Genomic DNA, 24,843 nt, shown 5'->3' on the forward strand with positions numbered 1-24,843 from the left:
AACAGCTCTAAAAGAATCCAAATATGTGCAAAATCTATATAACGAAAATGTTGATATCAGAGTCAAGGAAGACCTAATAAATGGTAAGATAAACCAAGGTTATGGTTTAAAAGATTCAATATGATTAAGATATCAAACTGACATCTTTCTAAACTGATTAATAGCTTTAACACAATTCCAATCAAATCACTGCAGGATTTTTTGACAAGCTGATTCTAAAATTTATACAGAAAGGCAAGACACTAGAACTTAAAAATAAATTTTCAATAAGAACACAGTTGAAAAATTCACACCACCAAGATATTAACACTTATGATAAAGCTATAATAATTAAGATAGCATGGTTTTGGATAGATACAGAATGGAACAGAGTAGAATCAAGAAACAGACCCACATGAATATGGTAAATAAACATAACAAAGGTACAAAAGCACTTTAATGAGGAAAGGATAGTCTTTTCAACAAGTGATCCTAGAAAAATTGGATATCAATTTGCAAAAAGAAAATACCACTTGACCTGTACTTCACACTTCATGCAAAATTTAACTCACCATATTTCAAAATAAAACGAAAAGTATAAAAGTCTCAGGAGAAATTATAAGAGAAAATCTTCATGCACATATGTAAGGCAAAGAGTTCTTTGATACAAAAGCATGTAACATACAAAAAAAGATTGATAAATTAGACTTCATTGAAATAAAAATGTCTGCTCAGTGAAAGACAATGTGAAGAGAATGAAAAGACAGGTGTAGGCTGGGAGAAAGTATTTCCAAATCACATAATCAATAAAAGATTTGCCACCGAGAATATACAAAGAACTCTCAAAACTCAACAATAAGAAATACAACCCAAGGGGGAAAAAAATAAGCAAAGGAAATGAAAGGGCACTTCACCAAAGAAGATGTACCAATGGGAAATCAGCATGTTAAAGATGCTCATTCACTAGTCAACAAATAAATGCAAATTAAAACCACAATGAGATACCTTTCCATACCTGTTAGAATAGCTAACACAAAAGCAATACAAATCAACCGGACAATACCAAGCACCGGTGAGATTATGGAACAACTGGAATTCACATACATTATTGGCGAGAAAGCAAAACAAAACAGCCAGTCTAGAAAACAGTTTGGCAATTCCTATATAATAAAGCACTTACCAATCTAGGTGTTTATCCTGGAGGAATTTGCTTAAAAAAATTTAAGTAAATGGCTGGCAATAATACTCATAATCACTAAAAGTTGGAAATAAAAAATATCCTTTAGGCCGTAGCTGGGAATCTTGCAGAAGAGGCAGCTAAGAGGACATGCCAACTCAGGGGCACTGAGTCATGGGGGCCACGCAGGATGAGGTTTGGGAAAACTTGCTTGAGCTTGGGGTACAGGTATGCATTAAAAATAAATGTCCTACAACAAGTAAGTCATCATACATAGAAATCAAATACTAATAGTAAAAATAATACTAATAGTGGATACAAGTAACAACATGAATTAATCTTAAAGGTATCACTGTAAGTGAAAGAAGTTTAGTCTCAAAAGATACTGTAATTCTATTTACATGACATCCTGGAAAGGTATGACAAAGTCTGAAGAGCAGATCAATGGGGTTGGAATGTGGGTTTGATCACAAAGGATAACATGAGTACACATTTTGGTAATAGAACTATTGTGCATCCTGATGTGTTAATGGTTATAAGAATCTATGCATGTGTTAAAATTCACAGAATTGTACACAAGAAAAAACTGAATTTTATTGTGTAAATTAAGAAGTTAAGTAAGATACTTTACACAGGGACACGTACTAACACACTAATATAAACTAAAAATCAGCTTATTTCTGTCAGAAAGTCACTCTAATTTGGCCAATTAGTTTGACAGTGAAGTTTGGCTTTACCAATTAGGTAAATTCTATGTCAATTGAATGAACCAAATAAACAGCTTCAAAGTTTTGATGTATATATTTAATGCATGTGATAGCATATAAAGCTTTTCATCAAAATTTGTGTATTATCAAAGATAAATTGAAATTAACAATATTTCAGTTTCCCAATTCTTTATCAGTATATGGATTTAAACAAAGTGATCTAACTGAAAGATGTTAGATAAATAAAATAAATAGATGTTTGATAAATCCTGGTAAAATTATCAGAAATTGAGACCATGAAGACTCTAATGACAGGATAATAAATTCATGGGCAAGTAAGGTGCTTTCCAATTTTTACTTTCAAAAATAGGAGAAGAATCAAACCAAGACTCTAATAATTTTAATGGTAGATTATTACTATGTGACTTTTGATATTAACCTGGAAAGTTGCTCAAATAATTGAGGACCATTATTATGGTAAACTCCTTTTATTTCCATGTACTTAATTATATGAATCGGAGAAGGCGATGGCACCCCACTCCAGTACTCTTGCCTGGAAAATCCCATGGACGCAGGAGCCTGTTAGGTTGCAGTCCATGGGGTCGCTAAGAGTCGGACATGACTGAGCAACTTCACTTTCACTTTTCACTTTCATGCATTGGAGAAGGAAATGGCGACCCACTCCAATGTTCTTGCCTGGAGAATCCCAGGGACGGGGGAGCCTGGTGGGCTGCCATCTATGGGGTCGCACAGAGTCAGACATGACTGAAGCAACTTAGCAGCAGCAGGAGCAATTATATGAATAAGTCTTCAAGTCATTACAATCCAGAAGACAAAAAAAGTACAAATGGAATTGATGCCAAACCCTGTTCCATTCTACACAAACCAGTTTTAAAAGAAATCATCCCATCTAACACAATGAGAGATGAATTTCCAACAAAAGTCACATTTAAGCTTAGTAATTATTTATACATAGTAGACTTAAGTCACAATTACTACAGAAAGTTAATCAAAATGCTAACACTCAGTCTCATAAATGAGAGAAGTTTTTTGTAAGTAATAATTTCCACTCTCATATGTGGCTTTTTTCTAGGGTGATAAAAATAATTATAAGCATTAAAAAGAATACACCAGAATGAAATTCTGTGAGCAAAGGGAAATAGAAGTGTGAAAAGAGAAGCTATGTAGTATCTGTCCAATATTAAAAGAAGAGCTTGCAAATTTTGAATGGCTGTGAGTGCCAAGTCACTATGGTATTTAAATTCCACTGAACACATTTAAAAGAGTAATATAACAGTTTCATTTTTAAAATGTCGATTATTATAATATCCTTTAGATTGTATTCTGTCAACTGCTTACATTCATGATTTAAAGTTTTTAAATATTAACTTAAAATCGTGAAAGGGGTATATAATTTTTCAAAATCCTTTTAGGGTCCCACAAGCAAAAATATTTGGAAGACCATACCTCTGAATACTATGTTACATTCACAGCCTCCTCAATATGGATTTAGCTCATTTTGTTTAAATGTGCACAGAGGTTTAGACACCAAATAAACATATGGATTGAGTGGATGAAATGGAGATGGCAATTGCTTCCCAACTGCTGAGCTCAATGGAATTGAAGTTATGAAGATCGTGATGCTATTTGGCATAATGAAGTCGCAATTTCAGGAGAGATTCAGACTTTGATGAGATGATTCTGAATCACGCATTAGTTTAAGTGGGTGGCCCAGAGTGTAGAGTTCAAACTCTAGGAAGTCTGAATTATCAGGAAATTGCCACGTTCCTGGAGCTCAATTTCAAGGATAACTGACTGAGTGTAAGGAGTTATGTCCATCAAAAGGACTGAGGTAGTATCCAGTCTTGGGAATTTTTAGACAGAAATATGAAACAGAACTAAGCTAACATTTTTATTGTGTGGGAAAAAAAAAAACAACCAGCAATTTTATTCAGCTACCTGGTTCTATAAAGATGTATCTGCTGTGATTAAATTGATCAACATAGAGATATAAAGCTGGAGATAGAATTAAAATAGATCAGGCTTTGAATTGTTCACATGTGAATTACCAGCATTCTTGTTAGAGTGGTCAGACTGCTTATTGACCAAAATAAAATAGGCTTAGCGCTATGAATTTATAATTACATATATCAAAAAATCAAACTTTTGCTTTGTTGATAAACATTTCTGTATTTTATTATCATCTGTAAGACCACAAATGTGGATTTCTGATAGCAAGAGGCAATACTGAACAAAAAGTGGATGCCCTTGGTCTCCAGCCACTGAACAAAATAATATTCTGTAAGATGCACAGGGATCAACCCATGATATTGGGTTTCTGAGTTACCAACTTCCAAGCCATGCTATTAACTCAAAAATAGAAGAAGAATGAATGAAAGCAGGTGAGGAAAGGACATCTCTCTATTTCTGTTTTAGGAACCACTGTGCCATCTCAAGCAAAGCAATATCTGGCAGAGAATAGACACCTAATCTCAAATGATCTATAAATAAGAATTACTGAACCCAAAGAGAAGAGCTAGTACTTAGGCTCAACAAGAAATCTGTTTTATTTGGCACTGCTTCTTTAGCTGGCATGGGAAGGAGGGAAGTCAAAACAAGACTGGCTTTCACAGAAAACAGAGGAAATCCACAAGCTGAGCATTCCTCATGGTTCATAGATGGAAAGAGATTGTTAGGGACTTCAAATGATTTTTAAAACCTTCAAGTTTCAATTCACAGCCAAACGAAATTCAAGTACTGGACAAGTTGATTGTGTAGTTTATTAAGAGTTCTTCCAAGTCTTTATCTCTATCACTGCCCTAATAACCACAACAGTAACAATAGCTGTTATTCCTATGGCTTCTCTTCCTTCCCTTATCTGTGATCACTCTCCCTAACATGTTCTATGTTACAGCCCTACAGACAGATGCCTTAAAGAACTGAGAAGATATCTCTAGGAGAAGAGCATTGCAGGCAGAGGAGTTGGAGCCTTAAGAGCAAAAAGGCAAGTATTCAGAGAAAAATCAGAGAGATGATACGGGCCAGATAATGAAGGGCAGGATGTTTGTGTTGTACAACTCTAGCAGGCACTGTTTATCTTGAATTCTGTGTGACTGGTGCCCCCCTGGAGTCATGCGAGGCAATGATACTGATGGAGTGCCCTGAAGGTTGTAGGGATAGTGGCTTTTATATTGAGGGAGATGGGAAAACTTGGAGAGGAGAGATGTAAATGTTTAAATGATCCCTTTTGCTTCCGTATGGAGAACAACCTGCTGGGGCAAGCAAGGATGCTAATAAGGAGGTGGAAGGATAATCCAAGCAGAAACTGAAATGACCAGAGCCAGGGGTTGTCATGAAGATGGTGAACACTGGTTGGATTATGTGTACATTTTGAGAGTAGAGACAGTAAGATTTCTGAAAGATCAGATATGGTATGGAAGAGAAAGAGAAAAGTCAAGAATGGTACAAGGCTTTTGGCTGAAACAACTAGAAGAATGAAGTTGTTACTAACATGAGGAGGGTTTGAAGGAGAGCAGGGGTGGGGTCAATACTAGATCAGGGTAGTATGTAGGACCTACTATGCTTAACACATTTTTGCAGACACTCAAGTAGAAATAACTAGAAAGCTGAAAGCAGTGTGTGTGTGTGTGTGGTGTGAGTATATAGCACAAGCATACATATACATGCAAGCCCAGAGTTTAGAGGATGTGTGGGTTTGAGATCCATGCTGGTAGATGTCAGTGTCTGGTGGTATTTCAAGCCATGAGCCTGAATTAGATCATCAAAAAGAGGAGTGGTCCAAGAAATGAGCCCTGGGGCACTCTAGTGTTTAGAGGTGAGAGAAATGAGGAGAAAATATCAAAGGAGGCTGAAAATAGGTGGCCAGAGTAGAAAGAAATTCTGTTGGTGGCTCAGACATAAAGAATCTGCCTACAGTGTAGGAGACTTGCAGGAAACACAAGTTTGAACTCTGGGTCGGGAAGATCCCTGGCAGGAGGAAATGGCAATCTACTCCAATATTCTTGCCTGGAAAATCCTATGGACAGAGGATCCTGGTGGCCTACGGTCCATGAGGGTCACAAGGAGTCAGATGCAACTGAATACGCACACAGACCAAAAGTAGAAAGAAAACCTCCCTGGAAGCCTAGAGGGTTTATCTTGGATGAAGAGAGTGATTAAAGGTGGCAAAAGTTGGAGGAGGTCAAGTCAGGGGAAGACTGAGAACTTCCCATAGAATTCAGCAACATGGATGACAATTCCTGGAGATCTAGGGGAAAGTAGCTTTGCTTGAGAGGTTGGAGCAAGGACTTCGGAATACAGGTTGGAGGCCTGAGGGAGTGGAATAAGATTAGGGATGAAGTACAGATTTAAGAGTCATTAGTACTTATGTGGCTATGAGCAACTATGAGGTTTCCTAGACAAAATGAACAGACTATTGAGAAAAGAGGGTTGAGACCAGAGTTCTGTGGAATATCAATATTTCAGGAGCCAGGAGAGGAGGAGAGAGACTGATGTGTGGCCAGAGTATGGGAAGCAGACCAAAACAGAGCAGTGTTCTAGAAACAAAGGCAAAGAGAGTGCCACAGATGAAGGAGAAATAACCAGAGACAAAGGCCTTCCTCTGTGGGGTGCAGCCAGGTTTCGGACTTCCTCCTCCACAATCCCGTGTCTCTGCTCTTACAGGACATAGTACTTATAGGCTGTAGTAGATCCTTATCAGCTTCAAAGGCTAAAGGAAGGAAGGGTATCCCTCAGTTCCTCATCCCTCTAGTGGGGTAATTTGGAGCCATATTGTACAAATCATACACTATTTCCCAGATTTTACCATGACATTAAGCCCCAGTTGACCACAATGGTAGCTGGATTCATAATTTACCTTTACTGGCCACCTTCCATCCCTTGAACCACCTTCCCACTCCTCCACTGGTCCACACCTCTCCCAAACATATGATTTGTGCTCAAATCCTTGTCTTAGGCTCTGCCTTTGTACTCATCTGTCTAGCTCTCCATGGGCTTATGAGCACTTTAAAAAGTCTGCATGCCAGCATTTCCCTGGTCCGTGGCTAAGATTACATGCTCCCATTGCAGGGGGCCTGGGTGGGATCTCTGGTCAGGGAACTAGATCTCACATGCTGCAACTAAAGAGATCCCATGAGGGGCAACTAAGACCTAATGCAGCCAAATAAATAAGCTTTTTTAAAAGTTCTGCATTCCGTCTTTCCTTCCCAGTTCCTCACTGACTACATGGTCCATAGAACACGCTTCTAAATGTCTGTTATACTGAAGCGTTTACATTTTCATAGTGCGTTATGGATTCCCAAAATGTTTTCAAATACAGTATTTTATTTAGTCCATAAAACCATTCTACCACCCAGGTATTATTCCTACTGTATTGAGGAAATTGAAATAAAATTGAGGAAAGAGAAATAAAAAGGGTTTATGAAACTTGCTTCAAGACCACCCAGTTATTAAATAAAACAACTAGGGCTTGAAAACAAGTCTTCAGATTTAGGTTTGGGGCCCTTAAAAGAAGCAACTATATATCAAAGAAAGAAAATGCTTTTACAACTTAAGCTGTCAATAATTTAAAATTATAAATGTTACAAAATTTGAGGTTCTAGGCAAATCTCATTATATTTGACTATTCATTGTAATGAAAAGTGTGTGGCTAATTTTGGTAACTCTACTCATCTGCCTCTGGCAAAATATTGACACTACCTTAAAGAAAGTAATTTTCCCAAGTGAATTCACAACACAAAATGAGAAAGGGGGTATTATGTTTTACTAAGATCTTGAGACAACAATGTACTGGGGCTAACATACTGAAGTGGTTTATCTCAACAACCAAAGCTAAGAAAGCAAATAAGATATTCGGAAAAGGAAGAGGAAAATGAAAGAATAAATAGCTGAAGTTCTTTCATGGCACCAGAGATCTATTTCTAAACTACTTTCCATACACAATTTCAGACAAGGTGGAGTAAAGGACTAGTCAGAAAGCTCAGAATGATTGATGGACCTTGACCTTTAGCCCTCTGAGTTCTCACAAGTCAACTATGGAAACACACACTAATGTTTATTTTAAAAACCTCTGAGAATAGTTTCCACAGCATTATCACGTTAGCACATTATTTACTTTACGGGACCAGGCATTGATATAAGATAGAAAGGGTAAGACAACTGAGTATCCTTCCATATGAGAACAAAATATCTTCAGAGTTATGACTGATTGAAAAGATGCTATGACAAGATGAATTAAATTTACAGAGCTGTGCATTGGGAAAAGCAGCTGTTACAGGTTGTGAGTTTTGGCTCAGCTCAGTCTAAAAAGGCATTTGAAAGCTCTTGTGAGAAGGAGGCTGTAACAGAGGGGAGCATTCAAAGATTAATAATCAAATCCCAGGACGGTCCCGGGATGAAAACAGAACTGGGGGGCTGATTTAAAATAATCTTGGGATAATCTTCCTGAACCTCAGTTTCCTAATTTATAAAATGAAGATGATAATACCTCAGAGATTTACTCTGGAAGCAAAGTGAGCTAACAGCTGTGAAAGCACTTTGGAAAGGAGAATGGGGTTCACAAGGTAAAAGCGAGGCTGCTGTTTTCTTGGGCAAATGACTTGACGAGTTGGAAGGAGAAAACTAAGATGGGAGTCAACTTTTAATCATCATTTGTTTCATGGGCTAAATAGACACCTGACACCCAATACAGGTCCGCAGTGCTGAATGCCTACCCAGGACACCCCCTTGCTTCCTCTGTGTCAAGTGAGACCCTTCATTTTTCAAACATTCAGAACTCCTTTATATCATTGACTCCACTTCTATTCCATTGACATTTAACTTGTGTTCTTCTACAGTTTCTGTCTGTCAGCATGTTATATGGAGTTACTAATGTTCTTTTTACACTGTTTCTCACATTCTTATATATAGATCTACCAAATTAGGCTTAACACTCCTTAAAGTATTAAATATTACTCCTTAAAGGTCGGGAGTATGAGAAGTATTATTATTATTATTACTAGAAAGTGAGTGAAGTCACTCAGTCGTGTCCGACTCTTTGCGACCCCATGGACTGGAGCCAGCAGGCTCCTCCATCCATGGGATTTTCCAGGCAAGAGTGCTGGAGTGGATTGCCATTTCCTTCTCCAGGGGATCTTCCCAACCCAGGAATAGAACCCGGGTCTCCTGCATTGCAGGCAGCCGCTTTACCGTCTGAGCCACCAGGGAAGCCAAGTACCTTGCAAAACATCACGCCTAACCTAGAGTCTCTCAAAAGGAGCACTACTGGCATTTGGGACCAAACAGTTTGTGTGGGTAGCTGCCCTACGCCCTGCAGGATGTTTTACAGTATAGTGGGTCTCTACCTGCAAAATGCCAGTAGCAACTCTTTCTGTCCCCAGAGTTGTGACAACCAAGTTATCTCTAGACATTGCCAATGTTCCCAGGTGGAGGGGTCGCAAAATTATCTCTGGTTGAGAACCATCACTCTAGGTGGATATAAACCAATATTATCGTTACTGTAATTCCTTTTATTTTTTCATATTACCTGCAATAATGCTCAGAACTGAATACTCAATGAATATTTACTAAATAAGTGAAAAAATGAGAAAAAGACTTTCATGAGTTATATTCATAACTGGTCTTACAGCACAAACCCTTATACGATTAAGGCAATATTATATAATTGATACTTTTCTACCTGGCATACAATATTCTTAGTATATGAACATTTTTAAGTAACTATGTGTGTGTGCGCTAGAAATTATATTCTCATGCATGCATAAATATCACAGCTAACAGTGGTTCTTTCCTAGCACATGCCCTATGAATATACCTGTGATGGCTAGCATACCGCTTATCTATCAAGCATGAGATGGAAAAATTATTTTAAATTCCTGGAAAATACTGCATCAAACACCGATTATCAGACTCATTTTCAGATAATTAACTCTACATGGAAAAAAAGAGTATAAAGAATTCTAAAAAGGTTGACAAATAGAGGGTCTCAGATGAGTGTACTTAGGACATTTCTATTCTCTTAAAATGTAAGTTTTTTTTAATATATCTTCCCAGATCTTTTCCAAAACCATCAATCTTTTCCGAGATGGAAAGATTTGTACTATCTTCTGATATTTGAGGAACATATGTGAAGTGGCATTTCACCTAGAGCTATTAAAGAATATTGGTATTACTTTGATTTTAAAAACTGATACTTTAGGACCATCATGTTATGGAACACTGATGATTTTTTATTTTCACCTCAGTGGATTCTTAAATCCTATATCAACAGGCTACTTTTTCCAAATGATGAGTAATAAAGTGTTCTTATTAAAATGGGAGAAATGTAGCTGAAAAAGAATTAAAAGGGCTTCTTTTTCATGTACACTCACTCATCATTCTGGTAGTTTATTGCTATATACAACCTTTTGGAGGGAATCCTAATTTAGTAGTAGACCTCTACTGTATATTGTGTTAAAAAGAAATAAACAAACCCTTACTTTAGGCTTGGATGAGTAACTTGTGACAGGTTAATGTCTCTCCCATCAAGTAAAACTGGAAAAGCCAGATGAAACACAAGAAACATCCATTTAAAGGCCTCTGATAGCTGGTGAGACTATTAAGAGGTGAGTGGCTAAGATCCAGAGAGAAGACAACTGTAGAACAAACAGTCTACATTCTATGTATGGATGCTTTTACCCCTTGGAACTTGCCAATTCTTGGCACAGTACTAGAAACTGAGAATCTGGACAGAGGGCCACTGCAAAGAGGCAGAGAAGCCAGTAGAACTTTTTGGTAATCCCACAGAGGTAGACAGACAAAAATTCGAGTTTTGGTGCTACCAGAGGAGTGGGAAATAAAGGTGCCGAGGATGTAGCGGGGAAGGAGACACAGAGAAGGGCAGGCCTATTGTGTGGAAAGATTTCCCCTCAAGGCTTCTGCTATAAAGAACAAGCCAAAGAGTTAGGTAGAAAACCTCTGCAAAGCCAAGTGGAAATCTAGCAATCTTTCTGCTCTACCAAAAAAAAAAAAAAAAAAAATTACAACTTGGGACTGCCAAGGAGGAGCAGAATGCAAGAAACACCTTGGTTTCTCAGCAAGGCTCACCAGAGAAACGCACTCTCAGAATGGAAACAAACAGGAGGGAGGTGGAGTCTTACCGACACTGTCTTATAAACAGAGAGCAAAATCAGTGCAGTTCTTACTGGATCAATGTGGTCTGTTCCCACTCTACACTCCTGCCCTTCAGGAGAGGATCTGCTTCCCCCACTGTAATCCAACAGAGAACGGCCCTAAACAAGGGCACATCCTTCCCAAGAAGGATCACATCCAGTGGTGGCTTCAGGTGGGGGTATAAAGACCTGGCTGACTCGTCCCAACATGGAACAAGTCCCTGAGACCATATGAGCCCCAGAACTCCCTGAGGATTTAGCTAAAGCTTCAGTGGGCCTGGATCACATTTCAGCTTCTGCCTCCACCTAATCCTGCCTTCTCTCTCCTCCTTTACACAAGTGCTGATACCTAATAAACACCCTGTACAACAAATTCCATCTCAGTGACTGCTTCTGAAAGACCCAGCTTGTGACAGTTGCAGGAATGGTCCCAGAAAGCAGGCAGTCTGATGGGGTTATTGATCTGGATCACTCACTGCTGGCATAAGTGTGAAGTTGCCATTACTGATGGTAGGTGGAGACAGACATTCCCTGGCATCAGGGGGTGGTCCAATTGCTAAAATCGTTATCAGAAGTGAACTAGAATACTCTACCTAAAGAAAGGAATGCACTCAATGGGGTGACACACCAAGTATTTGGCAAGTAACTATAAGGACAGTGGATTGGATGACTTAGTGCTAAGCACCAATATTCTAGAAAAAGAACTCAAAACTGCAGGCAACTGTAACTCACGTTGTGGAAGCCAAAGGGCCCTCCTAGTAATTTAGAAAGAGGCTTTCACAGCCTCTGAGAATCTGGAAAACTGAGGATTGGAAAAGATTAATAATACTAACCCATTAAAATTAAGACTTTCTATTCCATAATAGACACTAACAGAAGAAAGTAAAGGTAAGCCAGCCAGTGGGAGATCTTTACAATGCATACAATGCAAATTAGGAACAGACAGACAGACTACCCAATTAAAATGGGCAAAATACTTGGACAGACACTTCACAAAAAAGGATATTTAAATAACCAAAACAGCTTGAAAATTCAGCCCCAATCATTAGGAAAATGTAACTTAAAACCACAAAGAAATACCACAACATTACCATCAGAATCACTCAAATGAAAATGACTGGCAATACCAAGTTTTGGGGAGAATTTGGAGCAAGTGCAACTTTCATAGCTAGGAGGAATATAATGTCCATAACCACTTTAAAAAACTGTTTTGCTGATCAAATACATAGCCATGTTCCATCAAAGACATGTACAAGAATAGTCCTAGCATCACCATTCACAGTAGCTGGAAACACCTCACATGTCTGTCAACAGCAGAGTAGAAAAATATATTGTGGTATAAAACATATTATTGTTTAGTCACTGTCATGTCTGACTGTTTGCAACCCCATGGACTAGCCCACCAGGCTCCTGTGTCCATGAAATTTCCTAGGCAAGCATACAGTAGTGGTTTGCCATTTCCTTCTCTCAGGGATCTTCCCAACTCAGGGATGAACTTGCATCTCCTGCACTGGCAGGCATGGGCAGGTGAATTTTTTACCACTGAGCCACCAGGGAAGCCCATAAAATATATTAGAATACCATGAAAAATGAGAATGAATGAACTACAAGAAGATGAAAGTACAGTGAATCTCTAAAACATAATGTTGAGCAAATGGAGTTAGACAAAAAAGGCATGCATACTGTACGATTGATACCACTGATATCAAGTTCAGAAGTTGGCAAAATTACCTGAGGTGATGGAAGTCCGTATAGAGGTCTCTTTGGGGAGGGTCAGATCACTGGTAGGAAGGTTGGGTTTCTGGATTGCTGTTACTATTCTATTTCTTGATCTGGGTGCTGGTTACATGAGTCTGGTCACTTTATTAAAATTTATTGTACTATATGCGTTATTTGTGTATTTCCTAGCATGAATTTCAATAAAAACTTCAAAAAATGCAACAAAATGCAGACACCTACATTGCTTTTCGTTTTCCTGCTGTGGTGAGAAGCAAATCCTGCTGACATTGCTGTTTTCACTTTGGTTTCTAAACTGTGAACATTTGAGGAAATCGGGCCAGGAGGCATTCACCATTCCCAGGACTGACTCACAGCCCTCTTTTGCAGACTCACAGAAGGATCTACAAGGCAGGAGTCCATGACTAGAAGAAAAGAGAAAGGTGGAAATTAATGTTTTTACAGACTGTTTCTCAAAATAATAATTAAACTAAAGAAAAGTTAGCCACCCATGCTACAATAATACCTTAATTTATATTTACTATAATCAACAACTTGAATTGTCAACAACAACCTTCAACCCTGTAACAAGCATTTTAGCCACCTCACTGTCATGATTCTAGAGGGAATAAACTAGTTCCATAACAGATCATCTAACTCTCTCTTGTAGAAGGATTTATCCAAAATGATTTTTTTTTTTTGAGATTTCTTGTGTTAAGTAAACCTGTCAACCAAAAAAAAAAAAAAAAACCACTCTACTTACTGCCGTAAGGAAAAAATTAACATGAAAATGAATGCCTCCAAAATGAAAAGGCAGAGTAGATCACAAAATAGGTTAATCTCATTTCTTTATCAGACCTCTGAGAAATTCAAATTATCTCTGAGAGGCAGACAGAGAGAAAGCTGTTCCTTAACCTACACTGTCTCCTTAGAAAAGAAAATATTACACAAACAAATGGCAACTCTGAAACCTTGTACAGTAATTTATCTTTTCATTGCTATGCTATCTTCTGCAAAATAGCAAAACACAAACAATTGTCCACTAGCAGTAAGGTAATGATGCTTTGGAGTTTGTCTTTATTCATCTGACATGCAATCAAACACTGCTGGATCCGAGTTCCTGTGTCTGGGGATGGGGACGCTACAATGTCAAGGTCATGGACTTGTTCTCCTGCAGATCCAGGCAGCTTTTTCTACTTTGCAGCTATGGGTTGCACCTCTCACCCTAGCTGGTCATCTGGCAAAGGCATCTCAAATGATTTTTATGAAAACAAGGAAAGAAAATATATATGTCAGTCAAAGCAAAGCACACACTTCAAAAATGCAGGGTCAATAAGAAATTTCAGAATCATATAGTATCAGATTTGTAAGAAATCTTAATCAACACCTCATTCAAATCCTTCATTTGAGGGAAGTCTAGGGAGATTCTGAGACATACAGCTTTGTAACAGATGAAGTGGGAAGAGAATCCAGATTTTTAACATTCAACTCATGCCCTATCTACCATCCCATATCATTTATTCTCACATAAGGACCTAATAATTTGGCTTTAAGAATTCCTTGATCCAACAAATACACTTATAATTCCCCACTTATTCATCTATAGATCACTGGAACATAAAGGGATGTGCCAGCCACTGAGTTAAAACAGAAAGGATCAAGTCTATGAAAGGATCTTGAGAGTGAGACCTTGTTATACATAAAAATGTGGGAAAAGAGTACTCAACAATTACATTTAGATACAAACACTTTTGTCCTTCTCAGAAACTTGTCTTAAAATTAAGTACATTTTAGAATCCTAATATTCACATAACTATATTAACATGTATCCAAATTTGTTAGTGAAGATGTAAGAAGAAGTTTTGCATTTGAAAGAATTAGCTTTAGACATAAAATATGAATTAGTCCAAGCAAGTATCTCAGTGGAAAGGAGACACCTGATTGCCATTCAGGAAATAAATTAGATATTCATAGAACTGAAAATTCTGCTTAAATAACATTTTTGAGAAGATTTTCTTTCCTAGATCTCATTCCAGAGACCTTACATATTTTCTCAAATAAAACCGAGAAACGTGGTTGAGGAGTGTGGGGAACACAGAATTCCCATGCAATTGCTTCTACTTTGCTAGGCTCTAAGTGCTATATACACATTAACTCATTTCTCACTACAGTAGTACACCAGCAATACCATTACTGTCATCTCTACTCTACAAATAAAGAAACTGAAGCACAGAAAATATATGAGATTCTTCCAAGATCACTGAGTTAGTGAGTGTCCCAGCCAGCATTCAAACCCAAGCCAACCGATTCAAGGACTATTAACTACTCTATTACACATGAGTCCTTACTTTAGGAATGTATGTCCCAAAAGCATAACTCAAGGTTAATTCAAAACCTGGTATGCACTTTCCCAGTGAACCAACCATATACACAGTGGTTGGGTTCTCCCATCACTCTACAAACTTCTACTTAATCTCCAATCAATCAGTATTTGCCAAAGGGGCTAAGAAACACTAGGACAGGGTGAAGGCTTTTCTCTTTCTTTCCCAGGTGTAAGAGCCCACAATAGAGCTACACAGCAAGCTTGGTTTGGTTTCAGCATTCTTCCTTTGCTTCCTAGTCCCTGACCTGTGTTCCAATGTCCTGACACCATCCTGCCCACCCCACTCCAGCACCCCACCTGGAAAGCCCCCTCCACCAGACCATCATTGTTTTAGTCACTTGGTCATGTCCAACTCTTTGTGACCCCAAGGACTGTAGCCCACCAGGCTTCTCTGTCCATGGGATTCTACAGGCAAGAAAACTGGAGTGGATTGCCATTTTCTCCTCCAGGGGATCTTCCCAACTCAGGAATCAAAGTTGTGTCTCCTGCTTGACAGGCAGATTCTTTACCATTAGCACCACCTGGGAAGGTATCAGTTCGGTTCAGTTCAGTCACTCAGTCGTGTCCGACTCTTTGCGACCCCATGAATGGCAGCACGCCAGGCCTCCCTGTCCATCACCAACTCCCGGAGTTCACTCAGACTCACGTCCATCGAGTCAGTGATGCCATCCAGCCATCTCATCCTCTGTTGTCCCCTTCTCCTCCTGCCCCCAATCCCTCCCAGCATCAGTCTTTTCCAATGAGTCAACTCTTCACATGAGATGGCCAAAGTACTGGAGTTTCAGCTTTAGCATCATTCCTTCCAAAGAAATCCCAGGGCTGATCTCCTTCACAATGGACTGGTTGGATCTCCTTGCAGTCCAAGGGACTCTCAAGAGTCTTCTCCAACACCATACTTGCTGCTAAACATTTTTCCCCTTCCTACCATCAAAGCTACATTCCCCAAGTGAGCTGATTGAAATGAGACTTTCAAAGAAGAAAAGAGATGAAAATAACACAGAGTAGTACATAATAATAGATGGACACTTCACCCTCCAGAGGTTTTTGGCATCATTAGAAGATTGCTTGCTGGACCAAAGGAATCTCTGATGGAATTCCAGGTGCCACTTACAGAGGGAAAAGTCATCCCACATTGTCATGGGGGGAAGATCACTGTGAGGCTGAGTAGCACTTGGGGCCCAATTCTCCCAGGTGTTTCTTGGACCTTTCCTCAGTTCTGAGCCCACATATTCTTTGATCACTCCACATCTTCATTCAGAACCTTCTATGGTAAAGGCGATGAAAGTTCACACAGGGGTCCAGCAGACCATTTTCACTCTAAAGCTGAGTCTATAACTCAGAAGCTCACTTCTTGTCATTGACCCTCACCTGAGTTATTTTCTGCAGGAAATCACAAGCTACCCCTCTGAACTTTTCATGTTGGCCACGGCTCACTATCTGATCTTTGGCCAACAGTTCATTCATACAAGACTCAGTTTCATCATTTGAAAAGTGAGGGATTTGGAAGAGCTGATTTTTCATAGTCCTTTTACCACTGACATTCTGTTAATCAAAATTCACTCTTTATAACACAATACTTCTCAGAGGAGTGGTGATAATCCCACCAGCTTTGCTAAATTTCAAAAGGTAACAGATATTTTTTTTTTTTCTCGAGACTTGATCTGGGAATATATAGAGACATTAAAATACCATTAGGCCTTCCATTCTAAAAATAGGGCCTAAGAAAAATGTCTAGAGTGTTTCCAAATAGCTCTCTTAAGAGGTGTAACCAACCGAGACCCATAGGCTTTAAATTGCCAGATGAGGACATGTGAAATAGTGATGGGGTATTAATAACTAGCAGCCCTTTCAAACACTGAGCAAAATGAGGAGCCATTTGTTCTTGCTTTGCATGAAATTCAAGTGCCTACAAGGGGTTGAAGCATTTTGCTTTTCATCACATGGAACAGTGTGTTGAGACAGACCACACTATTTTGGAATATAAGTGCTGATATCCAAGCAACAAGCAGACTGACATCTGAAAACAGTGCTCAGAACAGGGAAGGAGTCAGATTTGGCTATCAGGACACTATTTTAGAAAAGGTGATTATTTTAAATGGACATTTGAAGGGTATTTCGTGTTGTGCAAAATCCCCTTAAAACATTTCAACTAAGGCTTAAGCAGAAAATTCTTACCTCTGTAATTTTGTTGAAACAAATACATACAAATATAAATACTTCTACTATATATTAATAATGAGGTTTTTAGGGGATTTCCATTAGGAATACTACTCAAATTATCTCTCTGTTAATACAAAAAATTATAGACTTTACCTATACAATTTTAAGCAAATTTATCTACTAAATTTCCTGTATTTACAATTTATATATATATATATAGTACCCTTTGACCAACATCTCCCCATTTCCCCACCCACAAATTTACAGATTTTTACCTGCAAAAATAGCTCTGATAAAGACATAAAGTTAAAATTATTGAATAAGCTATAGCCACATTGTAGGCTTATATAATAGCTAAAGGATTTTTAGGTTTTATAAATCACTTTTTTCTAACTTTTTAGGTTTTTTTTGAAGTATGGCTCATGTACAATATTATATAGGTTACAGGTGTACAATACAGAGATTCAAAACTTTTAAAGGTTATATTTGATTTATGGGCTTCCCTGGTGACTCAGATGGTAAAGAATCTGCCTGCAATGCAGGAGACTTGGGTTCAGTCCTTGTGTTGGGAAGACCCCCCGGAGGAGGGCACTCCAGTATTCTTCCCTGGAGAATCCCCATGGACAGAGGAGCCTGGCGGGCTACAGTCCATGGGGTCCCAAAGAGTCGGGCACGACTGAGCAACTAAGCACATGGCGCTTGATTTACAGCTATAAAATATTTGCTATATTCTCCATGTTGTACAATATATTCCTGTAGCTAATTGTATCTAATATTTAACTTTTTACTTTAAACTACTTTTAGAGACTTACAGAAAAGTTTTAAAAATAACACAGAAAGTTTCCATATGGCCTTTATCCAGGCTCCCCCAAAGCAAACACCTTACACAACTACAGTACTATTATCTGAACCAAGAAATTAACACCATACAATATCTTTACCTCAAGTAAAGACCCAATTCAAATATCACCAAGATCTTCATTTAGGATCCCACACTGCATTTCATTGTCACTTTTTATTTCTGACAAATAAACTAACTTTTGAGTGTATCAGAAAAGCTTAGGATTTAAAACTCTTTTCCCATGGTGGAGGAGCAGTTCTTGTGAAAGGCTGAGTTTAAGATGGCCCCCAGTGACCTCTACCTCATACTGTTTATGCTCTGTATAATCCCTCCCCTTGAATGTGAGCTGGCTAGTGACCTACTTACAATCAGTAGGAGGTAATGGGATGTCACTTGCGTCATTAGGGTACATAGGACTGTGACTTCTATCTTGCTAGCAGACTCTCTTCCTCACTGGTTCTGTTGAAGCAAGTTGCCATATCCGATGGGCTTACTGGCAAGGACCTGAGGTTGTCCTCTGGCCAATAGCCAGCCAGGAACTGGGACCCTCCACCCTTAAGGAATTGAAATTCTTCCAACAATCACAGGAGCCTGGAAGTGAATCCTTTCCTAGGCAAGCCATCAGACAAGACCCCAGCCCTGGCCAATACCATGACTTGTACCCGTATGACACATCCTGAGACAAAGGACCTAAGGTACTCTCAGGTTCCAAATTACAGAATCTGTTAGATAATAGATGTGTGCTGTTTTAAGCTGCAAAGTCTATGGTAATCTGCTATGCAGCAATAGGTAACTAAAATATTTCTCTTTGATATATCACTTGGTAAGAGACATGCTATTGAGTTAGATGTACTATTCACTGATGAGATTTATACAACCTTTTTTTTTTTAATTCCTAAATTTGTCTCTGGTAATGACCAACCTAGACAGTATATTAAAAAGCAGAGACACTACTTTGCCAACAAAGGTCCATCTAGTCATCTAGCTATGGTTTTTCCAGTGGTCATGTATGGATGTGAGAGTTGGACTATAAAGAAGCTGAGTGCTGAAGAGTTGATGCTTTTGAACTGTGGTGTTGGAGAAGACTCTTGAGAGTCCCTTGGACTGCAAGGAGATCCAACCAGTCCATCCTAAAGGAGATCAGTCCTGGGTGTTCATTGGAAGGACTGATGTTGAAGCTGAAATCAATACTTCGGCCACCTGATGCGAAGAGCTGACTCATTTGAAAAGACCCTGATGCTGGGAAAGATTGAGGGCAGGAGGAGAAGGAGACGACAGAGGATGAGATGGTTGGATGGCATCACTGACTCGATGGACATGGGTTTGGGTGGACTCTGGGAGTTGATGATGGACAGGGGGGCCTGGCATGCTGCGGTTCACGGGGTTGCAAAGAGTCGGACACAACTGAGCAACTGAACTGAACTGAAGCCAAAACAAGTTGTTCAGTAAATAGCACTCACAAGGTCATAGTCATAGGGAGCTCCCAGAGCTGCAGACCTTAGTTATGAAGAGAATGTTAATGACTGATGATCTGGTAAGAAAAGCCACTATTTCCTCCTTTTAATTATGAGAAAATTGAAACCTAAAAAGATCTCATAGCCAGTACTATAATGCCAGCCCAGTGCTCCAGAATCTCACCCAGGTGACCTCATCTCATAAACATGAGTCCACAGATAACACAGGGGTATAAACTCACAAATCACACAGGAGCATGAATTCATCAGCACTGCCAGAAAACACAAATAACAACAGATGGCTCTTTCTCTCTCTGACGGACCAATGGCACCAGCTTCCTCCGTCTAGATCTCTGGTGGCCTCAAGTGACCTCATGAGATGTATGGCTTAGGTGGGGCATAATGGGAGCAGGAAAGAGGTTCCCTTGCTTCCCAGCTTCACTAGGCATGGGCATGGAAAACCATGCTGGTGAACGTTTATGGGTATCACTGTCTCACACCAGAAGAGAGCTCATGGGAGAAGTCAAGGTATTTTTTGGTCGCATTAGTCTGAAATTCTTAAAAATCCAGGACTGTGTCTTATTTTTCATTTGCAATAATCATAGTTTCAGCATGAAATAAACAGCTTGCTCAGGTAGGGTCACTGCAGAGCATTTAACGAAAGGCCCGTTTACCAAGATGCTGGAAAGGTTTCAAAAAACCAACTAGGGGTAGTGCAACCTGTGGGGACAGGTTGCTGCTGGCATCCCAGATTCAAGGGAAAAGGTAAAGTAGCAGTTACTGGAACTCGGAGAGAGCTGTGTGCAGAAGGCGGCCTGATAGGAGCCACAGCCCTTCACAGTGAGGCAGGCAATTCCAAACTGTGTAACCAGGTAAAGAAGAAATGAGGGATCAGCACTGCCTCTCTGAGCCACCAGAAGCTAGAAAGCAGACCTACTGTTAAAACTAACCTGTGGGGAAGAGTGGGCTGGAGGAGGGTGGGAAGTTAATAAAGAGAAATACAGGAGAAAGAGCCAGCACGAGCTCAACAAATACCTCTCAGGGGACAAAATTAGTGCTGTGCGAGGAGACTGTTCAACTATTATTAGCTTGAAATCTAGTAGGAATCTTTACACCACAGAAATCAGCAAATGCTACAAATAATAGTTTTGTTTTTCAGGGAGCCAATTTACCAGCATAGCACTGGATGATAGTATAAATCACATCATCTCCTCCAGAAAGAAAGCTGCTTTTATCTCCGCTGAAAGGAAAATTATGGTCATGCACTTGTTGAACCAGATGAAGACATTATGTCAACAACACCCTGCTATCTCCCACCACCACCATAGCCACAAGTCTTCCTTTGAGATCAACGACTTTCTTGGTGGTAATACTGTCTACCCAAGTCCCCAAGCCTACAAACCTTTGCTTCACCCTCACCATTCAGATGCAATTGATTACTAAGTATCACTAATTTTACTTCCCCAACCTCCCTCACATCCATTTATTCTCTTATTTTTTGTTCTCATAAAATTAAGCTAGTTGTAGTTCCCCTAATACAAAATAGATTTAGGCTGCTCTCTTTTTCCACCTTGTCCACATGGCAAACTTCTGTTTATCCTCCAAAATATAATTCAGCTATTACTTCCTCCCTTGGAGCAGCCTTCCCTAATACTGCCTAATGGAAAGAGACCCTCTGTGTTGTCCCCATAACACACACCTTTTTAAACTGATTGCATTGGACATTAATGTAATTGTTTTCATGTCTGGTCCCTTATTAGGCTGAGTCCCTTGAAGGCAAAACTGTGTTTTATTCATCAAAGTATCCTCAGCATCTAACAATGTACCTAGCACATTGTAGGTGCCAATAAATGCTTGCTAAAGGAATATATTAATAACTTTCCTAATATCCTTGTTGAAAAAAACTGTCAGAAGCTGAAAGGGAGCTCCCAAGCTCTACACGTGCCTGGCAAGACCCTCCAACTCTCCCTTATATCTACACCCCAACACTTGCATCCTTGCCAACAGTATCTGCTTTCAGGATTGTTTCCATTATGCCCTCTTTCTCATTTGGGGCAGATATCACAGGACTCAGGATATCTGGCTCTCCTCACTTCCTGGATTCCCATATCTTCATGGATCCTGGGTTTCCACATCCTTTTCTCAGTGAGATTTTCCTGAATGACACTTTACTTAAAATCTAACCCCTTGCCATCATACCCACACTCTCCAAAGCTCTCCACTTCTTTTTTTATTTTTTCTATTGCATTTAATCAATAGTATATCTGTACCTGACATAGTATTATTTTTAAAAAAATTTTAATATATTTATTTGCTCATTGCTGATCTTCCTCCAATATAACATATGGCTCATGAAGTCAAGGATCTTGTATATTTTGTTTGCTGCCAAATACACTATACAGTAAGCACTCCAAAAATATTTGTTTGCGAAGTAAAAGAATCACATGCAGAGAATAATTTGGTGGCCTCTTGGAACAAAGCTGTCAGTAGCAAAGTTGGGAGCAGAATCACTACTACCTAACTCCCAACTTAATGGTTTGTACAAAAGCTCACTCTCTCCTTGCTCTAATGTTTCCTCCTCCCCCACTGCCCCCAAATTCTATGTGGTTGGATCCTGAAATAATTCCCATGTAAGGGCAAATGGCAGTAAAACTTCTATGGATGAAAAGAAAGTGAAGTCACTCAGTTGTGTCCAACACTTTGCGACCCCATGGACTGTAGCCCATGTAGCTTATCTGTCCATGGGATTTTCCAGGCAAGAACACTGGAGTGGGTTGCCATTTCCTTCTCCAGGGGATAAGTGCCTTGCTTATACATCAATAGTAAAATGTCACCTTTAAAATAGAGAACCTCAGGAAATGCCGACAGATAAACACAGCTCAAATTAAGACAAGTGTGAATAATGTAAAACCATACAAACACCCCTAAAAGAGAATATAAAATTCCATAACCTTCTACACAACACGATCCTGATTCTCATTAATACTTGACATACTTACCAGAGCCCATGGGATAGAGAATTAACAAGTTACAAAAGAAATTTTCAATCATTCAATTATTTTTTTGCAGCTGTTTTGATTTTTTTGCACATCACGAGGTGATGCCTGATATAGGGATTTTTGAATGCAGTGAATCACTATCACTAAATCTAAATTCTAGTCACATCCATATAATTCCCATGAGTTATTGAGGACAAAAGTAAACAAACTACTCCACTGAGTCCGATGAAATATGTGTGCTTGAGACTTTGTCAGTAATTTGACAAGGCATTTTCAGGGAGATTTGAGCTTCTGTGTCCTCATTCAACAGTTTTGTGTCTTTGTAAAGCAAAAATAATACGAGTTATCTGACTATTATCCATACTTTGAGCCATTCTGGCACATAAAATGGAACCTTACTTATCATTTGATGTTTTATGTGTAATGGCATTAAGCAATTGCCATGTTGCCTGATGTTGAGAAGTGACCTGTGATACAACTGACCACCTAAACAGCCAGGTAGACAGCACAGCTGCAGCTGAAAAGACTGCTGTTTCCTAGTTAGCAGATAAAATCAGGGAAACAAGTGGCAGATGACTTTCTGAATTTTTACTTGGTATTAGCAACAAAACCTCTTTTTTCTTTGACTACTGACCCATAAAAATTCTTTAAAAATATAATCATGAAAAAACTTTATTTCTGTCATGTTTCCATTTATTCTCAAATGTGACACAATTCAAATTCTTGGGACATAGACAAAAATCTCTAATAATCAAATTAGCAGTAAAAAAAAAAGTAAGTTTATGCAGACTACCTGATTTATGAATTCTTCAAAAATTGTTTCAACCATACTTTTTGATTGGCTTTTAAGATTATTTCAGGGTCACATTTCCATAGGCGAGTGGCACATGCTTTCTAACAAAATCATGTCTTTAAGACTACAGTAAGCCTTCTAAAATTACATTATACAAACAAATCTGTTGCTTTTTTTACTAAAAGGTTAGCAGTAGAAATCAAACTCAACAATGTTGTAGTAATTTAATGTCATGCAGTAGTAGCAATTTTGAATATAAATTGGATGGTGGAGAAGAGGTTTTATAATTCCAGTATAGCAAATATTTTTGAAAACTCATTCCTATATCAACTTTGATGCCTGTCTTGACTATTCACCTAGAGGCTATCTTGGTGATTTGGCTGTCTTTAGTAAATGGATAGAGTTAAAACAGGACAACTTTATCTGTGTATTTGAAATGACAGGAAACTTTTACTGTAACTTTAAATAATGGGGCTAGAGTATCGACTCATTATTCTAGGGAACTCTGCTACTTCTAAAAAGGAAGCCTAGGGCACTGATAAAAAGTGAGTCAATTGTGTCTTCCAAAAACAGAAATCTTAAATACCTCTTGTTTCTGTCAACACTTTTTTTTCTCCTCTAGAGTGGCTGAAACAAAATATGCCTAGAACTTTTATTTAGCTACCAGGATTTTAGCAAAACCAAAAGCTTAAAAGATGAACACAAGGTGAGTAGAAGATAGCAACACAGAATTCCAATCGTGATTTTAGAAGCAAAACACAGAATTCAGGGTGAAAAGCAGGCAGATCGTAACACAATATTGACTGGGAGCTTTTTGCAGAAACTAATTTCTATGGCCGGTGACTTGTTATGTAAGTGAATATTGAAACATCTCTGGTGATCACATTCAGGTAACAAAAGATATATTAATATATCTCCTGTCAATAAATTAAATACCTAGAGTCAAAAGTTCTACTTTCTACCATAAACCTTTCAACTCTGAGCAAGAGCCAAGCCAAACAAGACACAGAGGTGTTTCCAGCAGATAATTTAAAATTTCCCCAAGGTGATACACTGAAAGTATTTCTTTGACATTTATTTAGGGGAGAACCTGACAGTTACAGCAGAGAGAAAGAGGCCTTTGCCTAGCAGGGTTCCAGCATACAAGCCCCACTGGGCAAAAGAGAAGTCCTGCAGGTAACTCAGCTCATCCTTTCTAAAGACATTTGCAGCTACTGGATCCATCGAATGTCAACACAACCCCCACAAGGCCCCCCAACTGAATTGTCTATTATTCTCAAAGCAAATATAAAAGTGCCCCTGAAAAAAATCATGGTAAATTTAATTTTTTTCATCTTTTTTCATAGGTTTTTAGAGTTCCTTGAATTAGAACCATGAGCCACTGTTGAACCCATCCACAAGAAACTAATTAACCATAAGATGCTAGAGTCCTTGTCACAGTGACTCCACTAAGTCCTCATCAGTTGG

At 38.9% G+C, this 24,843-nt stretch overlaps 1 protein-coding gene across 3 annotated transcripts in view; it reads right to left on the reverse strand.

The window, feature by feature from the left end:
- CORIN (corin, serine peptidase) overlaps positions 1-24,843 on the reverse strand; it is a 300,354-nt gene that overhangs the window by 159,186 nt on the left and 116,325 nt on the right. For all 3 annotated transcript variants that reach the window (XM_061420084.1, XM_061420083.1, XM_061420082.1), the window contains exon 5: positions 12,990-13,171. In XM_061420084.1, coding sequence (XP_061276068.1) covers positions 12,990-13,171 — 182 coding nt within the window. The remainder of the gene's footprint in view (positions 1-12,989; positions 13,172-24,843) is intronic.

Source organism: Bos javanicus, chromosome 6 (genome assembly GCF_032452875.1).
Source record: "Bos javanicus breed banteng chromosome 6, ARS-OSU_banteng_1.0, whole genome shotgun sequence".
NCBI classification, from domain to species: domain Eukaryota; kingdom Metazoa; phylum Chordata; class Mammalia; order Artiodactyla; family Bovidae; genus Bos; species Bos javanicus.